This window comes from Magnolia sinica, unplaced genomic scaffold, assembly GCF_029962835.1.
Source record: "Magnolia sinica isolate HGM2019 unplaced genomic scaffold, MsV1 ctg107, whole genome shotgun sequence".
NCBI classification, from domain to species: Eukaryota; Viridiplantae; Streptophyta; class Magnoliopsida; order Magnoliales; family Magnoliaceae; genus Magnolia; species Magnolia sinica.
Genome location: NW_026682758.1, coordinates 83,754 through 91,912, shown reverse-complemented (window position 1 = coordinate 91,912; position 8,159 = coordinate 83,754). Strand labels below are relative to the sequence as shown.

Below are 8,159 nucleotides of genomic sequence, written 5' to 3'. Positions count from 1 at the left end.
CGGCTACAAAACTCTTAAAGGCTCCTTGTTGCAGGAGGTTGAGTACCTTCACTGCAACAAGTGTTTCAAAGCGTTCTAGAATTCCTTTATATGCAGAACCAAAACTTCCCACACCAATTAAATTAGCTGAAGAAAACCCATCTGCCCCTTGAAGGAGATCTGCATAAGAAACTTTAGCCACTGATTCTCTGTGGAAGATGGAGAAGAAGCTTTCTTCGAAGAATTTCTTCTCCAATAAAGAGCTCCAGTGATACACGACAAGAGAATTGAAGATGAAATCACAGTAATAACTGTGACTTTTACTCTGGAAGCAAGAGGCTTTTCTCGTTTCTTAGAAGCTTGCTTAAGGCACCCTGGCAATTGTAGTTCTGGTATACCTCCACAGAGTTTGTTGTTTCCAACAACTGAAATAGCGTTGGCGTTTCTAAAGATTCCTCCTTTGGGCACTTCACTGTCGAAATTATTGAATGATAAATTCAAATACCGTAAGAAAAGAGATTGTTCGAAATACTTTGGAATCTGCCCAGCCAAGCTATTGCGTGAAAGATCTAGCCTTTGGATACCTTTTAAATTCCTTAGAGACTCGGGAATGGTTCCTTGAAACAAGTTTCCATTCATGTAGAGCAACTCCAGGATTTGGCACTTTCCTAACGTATCTGGAATTTCACCAGATAGATTGTTCTCTGAGATGTCCATTAAGCGGATATTTTCTAAGTTGTCTACTTCCAGCAGGAGAGACCCAGTGAATGAGTTATGAGGCAGGTTGATTTGAGCTGCGCTGACTCGTTTGAGTATGGTACCATTGAGTTTATTTTCAGAAATGAAAAATTGTTCCATAAATCCCAAATTTCCAAACTCAATGGTATGCTTCCATGGAAATCATTTACATCCAAGTAGAGATTGCTCAATTGAGTGATGTTGCCGATTGAAGGTGGGATTTGGCCTGAAAATTTATTTCCATACAGACTCAAGGCTTGCAACTTGTTAAGCTTCCCAAAAGAATCTGGAAGAGTACCCTTCAAGGAGTTCACTTGCAGACCCAGACCATACAAGCTGATGAGATTCTCAATTCCCTTGGGAATGATTCCAAATATCTTGTTTCTTCCCAAAACCAGTAAGTTTAGCTGTCTCCAGAGATTAGCAATCGAGCCAGGCAACTCACCATAGAGATTATTAACAGAAGCAGATATGACTTTTAAATTGGTGCAGTTGGTCAGTGAAGTGAGGAAGCTCAGGTCATCACCTTCTCTGTTTCCAAGCTGATTTTTCTCGATATTGAAATGGTAGAGACGCGAAAGACTTCCTAGATTCAAAGGCACATGTCCACTAAAACTGTTGGAGCTAAAATCAACAAATTCAAGACTTATAGCATTGGACAATGAAATTGGCAACGCTCCCGTGAATTGGTTTGCTCCTGCAGTAATCCATTGCAGGTGTGGAAAAGCAAGGGCTAGGTTGGGGGGAATTCTTCCATGTAGCCGATTAACTGCCACGCTAATCACTTGGATGGATGTGAGATTATAAATCGAAGGTGGAATCGTAACTGATAACTGATTTTCATCCATTTGGCGAGGTCGGGGCTGCCAATTGACCAAGCTGGTTTGGAATTTGCCCGATGAAACTGTTACCTCGAAGAAAAAGAGTGGTGAGAGAGGAAAGGTTCCCCAACAAAGGTGGGATGCTTCCACTGAGATCATTGAACATGGCAGAAAGAAAAATGAGCTTTGACAAAGAGCCAAGCTCGGGGGGAAGTTCTCCGACTAGCTGATTCCGTGCAATGCTAATGATTAGTTCTGAGCAGTGGCTCAGATTGGATGGAATTTCTCCTTGGAATGAATTTTCAGTCAGGTTGAGAACCTGATGCCGGAACAAGCGGCCGATTTCTTGAGGGATTTCGCCTTTGAATTTGTTGGTGGAGAGATCGATTCTTCTCAGGAAAGAGAGATTTCCAATGTGAGGTGATAAGTAGCCCACCAAGCTGTGGTCCGTGAGGTTCAAGCTCGTGACCCTTTGATGCTGGCGGCGACTGCAGGTGGCTCTCACCCATTGACAGAAACGGAGAGAATTGTTCCATGAGCTCAACACTCCAAGAGGATCTTCCGAAATACCGTCTTTGAATGCGAGCAATGCCAGCCAATCGGTCTCATTTTTCATTGTAAATACCGTGGGTGAGCAGGAGTTGATGGAGGAGAGAAGGATTGCATGGAAGAGTACAAATGAACAAAATACCCTAATATTTGAACGTGGGAACTCCATTATCTGGATAGGCGATGAGATGATTAGAACGAAGAAGCATATAAATCCTCTGCTTGCAAGGTTTTACAGGTTTGTAAGGGTATTTTAGTCCAAACGAAAAAAATATATATTTTAATCCAAAAACTAGTATGCACTAGAAGTTCAATTTGAATTTTGAGCGAGTGCAACGACCCAGGCAGCGGATTAGGTGAGACCCCGAATCCACCGAGACGGATCCCCTGACTGTGGGGCTCGCACTGATGTATGTGCCATTTCAACTTTGGAAATGGATTGCGTGGTGCGCCACATTTTGTGGGCCGACATGAAGTATGTAATATATTCAAACCGTCTGTTGTCCCCAGGGTCTCCATTGTTGTCTACTTTTACTGGCAAATAGTAAATGATTTAAGGAAGACATTGAGATATCAGCATCAACATTTTCTAAAGTGTTCATTTACCGTCCAATCTAATATAAGCCTGGTTGCAGGATATATATATATATATATATATATATATATATATCAGCTTGATCTAAAACTTTTGTGGTACATTAACGGTCAATTAACATGGTTTCTTATGATATAGTCCACCTAATAATTGGATCTGTTTTATTTTTAAGATAATGTCGGAAAATGATATGGAAAAACGGATGGCATACATACGTAATACACACATCAAGGTGAACCCCGAGTGACCCACACCATCTTGTGCGAGGCTGGGGTCTCACATAATCCGCCCTCCATAATAACACGGTCTTATTGCGCATGTACTCGGGATCCAGGATTCTGTAATTTTTCGAGTAGTCATCGCTGGCCAACACCTTCGTAAAACAACTCAGCTCTATGGGTCCCACCATGCTTTATATATAAATCCACTCTACTCATCAAGTGAGAACCATTATTTGAACCGTACATACTAAAGATCAGACTGATAATAAAATCCACCGGGCCAGACCATTGGGACAAATGTAAAGCTACTTTTAAAACCTTTCAGTTCACATAATGTGGCCCACCTGATATTTGATTCGGGCTAATTTTTGTATTTTCACTTCATCCCTGTGATTTAGACCTGATTAACGGGTTCGATGAAAGATACGCACTATGGTGGCCCCACACAGACTCTATGGTTGGCATCCCTTTACCATTGTTGCCCGTGGTGTGGCCCACCTGGGTTGTTCATATTACTGAGTCTTTGCTCATGCCCGTGGTGTGGCCCACTTGGGTTTATATTACCAAGTCTTTGCTCCAAAGTTCTAGAATCCAGGATAGGGCCTGAGAGATGGAGTGGATTGGTTCAACAAGCTTAGGTATTTTAGTTCCACAGCAACCAGCGTCTCCCCTGCTTCTCAGTTCCACAGCAACCGGCAGTCTGTTCCCGGTATTCACAGCCCTCTAGGTGCAGAAGAGAGCTTGAACCATCTTTTTTGCCAAGGAAAAATTGCCAGTCGTGTCTGGGAATTCTTCAGCAGACTTTTCGATATTCCTCTTTTCCAGGATCAGCCTATCCTTGCCAGGTTCATGCTTTGGACTACATCTTTTAGTCTCATCTCCTGCTCTGCAATTCTCACAGGCCTCCTTCCTAGCTTAGTCATTTGGGAGCTTTGGATTAGTAGAAATGCTGCAAGATTCGAGGGGTTCAATATGTCCGCCAGTAAGATCATCTTCAGAGTTTCTCGTTGGCTACATGAGATTGGATCCTCCATTCCAATCTTGGACAGTCCATCCATGACCGAGATCGCTATCCTCAACTCCCTTCAGATTTGCAACCCGACCCTTCCTCCCCCACCTAAACCGATTATCGTCAGATGGACCAAACCCCCAAAGGACTGGCTAAAGCTTAATGTTGATGGTTCTTCGAGAGGCAATCCAAGTGTAAGCGGCGGAGGAGGAGTGTGCCGGGATCACTTCGGTAACCTCATTTTTGCCTTCCACAAGTTTTATGGAACTGCCTCAAACACGATGGTTGAAGCCCGGGCTATGCTTGATGGATTAAACATCTGCTCCATCATGGGTTTTGCCAACATTGTGGTGGAGTCCGATTCCAAGCTTGTTGTTGCAATAGCTGAGGACCTTTCCTATTCCATTCCTTGGAAATTTTGGTATATTATGGGGGATATTTGGTTCAAAATTCAGAGCCTTAACCTGTCTTTCTCGCATATTTTCCGTGAAGGTAATGTCATGGCTGATGCTCTCACGAGATTGGCTAGTGAAGGGTACCCGGACACTGCCTTCAAAAGTCGAGCCTCACTCCCTACGCACGTTAGAGGTGAACTTGTTCTAGACAATACGGGCTGGGGTTCTATTAGATCTCCTTGACCTTTTCTTCCCTGCCCTTTTCTGTAGTGTCGGCCTAGCAGTGTTCTTGACCTTGGTCCTTGTGGGACCCTCTTTGGGTCTTCTTTTATGTTTTTGTGCGTATTATATTATAGGTGTGGTTCTCTCTCTTTTTGTAGGGACCCACCCGAATGGCTGTAAATTCTGTTGATTAATGAAATTTTTAGTTTTTTTGAAAAGCAAATAAATAAATAAAACATAATGAGCAGACGTGCATATTTGGGCCCAGTGCCCACACGTGGGACACCTGATAAAGGACTTGGATCATGCAATTTGCCATATGTCATAAGATGGTTTTTTCCTAGTACTGAGAAAATGGCATCTATTTGTCTCCTTTGTAAAATATTTCTTGACCCAACCTGGTATTGTTGACGTTGATTTGTTGAGTTTAGCATTTCATATCAGACGTGTAACGAAGGGAAGCGTATTGCGTCCTGCCCCCGCTCCATCACAATAAAATAAGGTAGGGGCTGGGTGGGGCCTGCCATCATGTATGGGTTTTATCCACCCGTTTATCCATTTTGGCTGATCATTTTAGGGTATGATTGAAAAACTGAGGCATATCAAAGGCTTGTGTCAATAACATTATGATAATTGTTCCACCGTTGAAACCTTCTCAGGCCTACCATGATGTTTATTTGCCATCCTTCCTGGTCATAAATATTGGAGGGAAAACACAAATGTCGGATTGATCCAAAACTTCTTAACTCAAACTATAAAATGATCTGCTAAAATGGATAGATGGGGTTGATAAAATATGAGTTGGATGATGCGTCTACTTAATTGGTTGGATGTCATCTACTGGGTGAACTATTAACTCATGGTCCTATGGGCTGCACTTGAGACCTTCTCTTTTGGAATAGGTTACATAAATTTCGCAAGGATTTGTTGTAGTACCGAATATGCTCTTTATCCTAATAAACACTTTTTATTATTATATTTCACTACAAGAAAACCATCTTTTGCCGGAAACGTTTACCGGCAGTTAGAAAACTGCCAAAAGCTCGGTGGGTAAAGGTTTTACCCGCGGTTGTGCTGGCTGCCACCTAATGTAACATTTGCCAGCGAAATCCCCAATAAACGCCTGTAAATGTTTACTGAAATGCCGGTATATTTGAGGGCTAATGTTTATATTTGATTGAAAACTTTTTATACCTGTAATTTGAATGTCATGCATACATAACAGTGGCCCCACACATAGGGCTGTAGGTTAAGCTTAATCTTGAAAGCTTTGTAGTGGATTGTGGGGCCCAAGGTTAGATAATCAAGATTTAGATTATGTGAATGTGGGGCCTAAGGTCTGATGATCCAAATATTGGATGTTGGATATCCAATATTCAAAGATCTAAACCATCTTATGTTATGGCTTGAGAACACAAAAGAAAATTACATTAGTGGTGAAAACTCAAGAGAGAGAGAGAGAGAGAGAGAGAGAGAGAGAGGCAAAATATCAAAGGGTGATTCATCTACAGTGATCCCAATGTATCCCTGAAAATAGAACATTGTAAGATGCACTCTAAAATAGCATAATACCATATGCATATGCATTTCATCAATTCTGTGAGTGGGCCAATCTCGATCTGAGCACTTGATCAGGCCCAAGAAATAAAAAGGCCAGCCGGGGCCTATATTGGACCACTACTGAGAAATGGCCTTATTCCATTTCACGACTGTTCATGTTGCATAATGCATGCCCATCAACCCACTTCATTTCATGGGTTAAATTGTTGAGGGTCAAATATTGCATATTAGACCCCATTTGTTACCTGATTTTAGGAGCATGATACCGTTTAACACCATATTTTAACCGTGTTTGTGATGTAGGGTGCATTAAGGAACCTGGGCTGAAAAATGGTACTAAAAGTATAGATTTAATGCTCATAAATCACCAAGGTAAGAGACAGACCCCAAAGAACCGAAATCGAAGAATTTATACGCCAGAGATCCGAGAAAATCAAGCCACTCACGTTAAACGGACCTGAAAATCATCCAGAATGCAAGATCACAGGGTTCCCACCATCCGTTAGGCTAGAAACTTTATATATAGCTTGAGTACTATAAATTAACCATACACGTCAAATTTTAACCATTGGATCCCTGTGGAAGTAGCCCAAAGGACAGATCAGCCCATGAATCTCTATTTCAGGGCCCGCCTGATACCTTGATATACTTCAAATTTGGTCTCAACAACTTAATTGAGGTGATAAGACAAATGGACGGATCGGATCTCTCACAAACATCTACGTAGGACCTTCACATACATCAAGTGTGCACAGTACACAAGTGCACCGGCCATGCACCGAATCTCTCAAAATGGATCAGCGCAAGCTAACTAACTCTCTTCTTCCAAATCAAGAAAGGCCACAGCATCTAATGCATGCCGGCTGTTTTTGGCTTGTGGGCCCCACCCATCACGCATTCTGATGATCAGAACTTTCCATTGTGTCCAAGGGGTGTCTATAAACCTCATCTAGGTGTCCTTTTGGACCCCTGAATGTACAGACAGGCAGATTACCGTCCAAACGAAAGATGGACGGTGGAGTAGAAGAACCTGTGGACCACATCAACAGATGGCCAAAGACATCCATTTCAGACCTGAATTTCGAACCACATCCAATGGACGGAGTGGATTTTTCCTTCGTCATCGATCATGGACTCCACCAATCTCTCAACGCAAGAAACGCGCGCAGGCCTACGACCGTTCGAGAAATCCGGCGCGATAGGCGATCAAACAAGGGACCAAACCGATGATCCGATCCATCCAATGTGCTCGGGAGGAAATTTTGACCAAAAATAAATCGTTTTCATGCACCCATGTAGACATTCGAAAACGCAGCAGCAAGGAACAAGCCCCCACGTCGATTAGTGGTGTGGTCCACCCAGAGCTCAAATCCACTTCAATCTTGGAGGAGTGGCCTAAATTGACCCCACGAATCTAGTGGACAGATCTGATTCTTCAGAAATCATAGAATATGAGCCCCACCAAGCATCAGCACAAGAAGGAAGTGCCAAAAACGCAGCTTGCTGCGTAATGTGCTACGAACGTCCAGCCGACCTACATTCCTTATAAAAGGAGAGGAGAGAGGGAGCTAGGGGAGGGTGGATCCATCGGCTGGAACGTGCAAGAGAGGGAGATAGAGTGTTTTTTTTTTTCTTTTCTTCTTTTTTTTTTTTTGTTTTTGTTTAAGAGAATTAGCCTAATCATGTCGGGCTAAACCTCTTAGCTAGGGCTAAGAGGCAAAGCTTGCAGCGTGATGGGTTGGTTTCTAAGGCTTTGATTCATGCATTGAACTCGCTTTGATTCTAGTTTGATTTTAAGATATACTTTCAGTTTTTAATAGTTTATTATGACTCAAATTACAGTAGATCTGCAATAGCTTTGAGTATGTTCTTTTCATTACGTGATTGTGAATTTAGGAGGCCCTGTTGTTCACCATCATCTCTTGGGCATGGTTGGATGATGGAACCCTTTCTAACATTCATACATTCCTTCAATTGGCTGTGAATTGGTTTAATTCTGTTGTTTGCTTTGTCTCATGGGCATGATTTTGCGATGGAATCAACTCTAATTCTCATACCTTTCATCTCTTT

General features: G+C 42.4%; 1 protein-coding gene across 1 annotated transcript; it reads right to left on the bottom strand.

Moving 5' to 3' along the window:
- Window positions 1-719: 719 nt before the first annotated feature.
- On the bottom strand, window positions 720-2,154 carry LOC131236000 (LRR receptor-like serine/threonine-protein kinase EFR). The gene is made up of 2 exons (XM_058233095.1): window positions 1,629-2,154; window positions 720-1,414 (listed from the first exon to the last, which is right to left on the bottom strand). Exons 1-2 carry the CDS (start codon window positions 2,152-2,154, stop codon window positions 720-722), a joined length of 1,221 nt encoding a protein of 406 aa, XP_058089078.1.
- Between the last annotated feature and the right edge of the window lie 6,005 nt (window positions 2,155-8,159).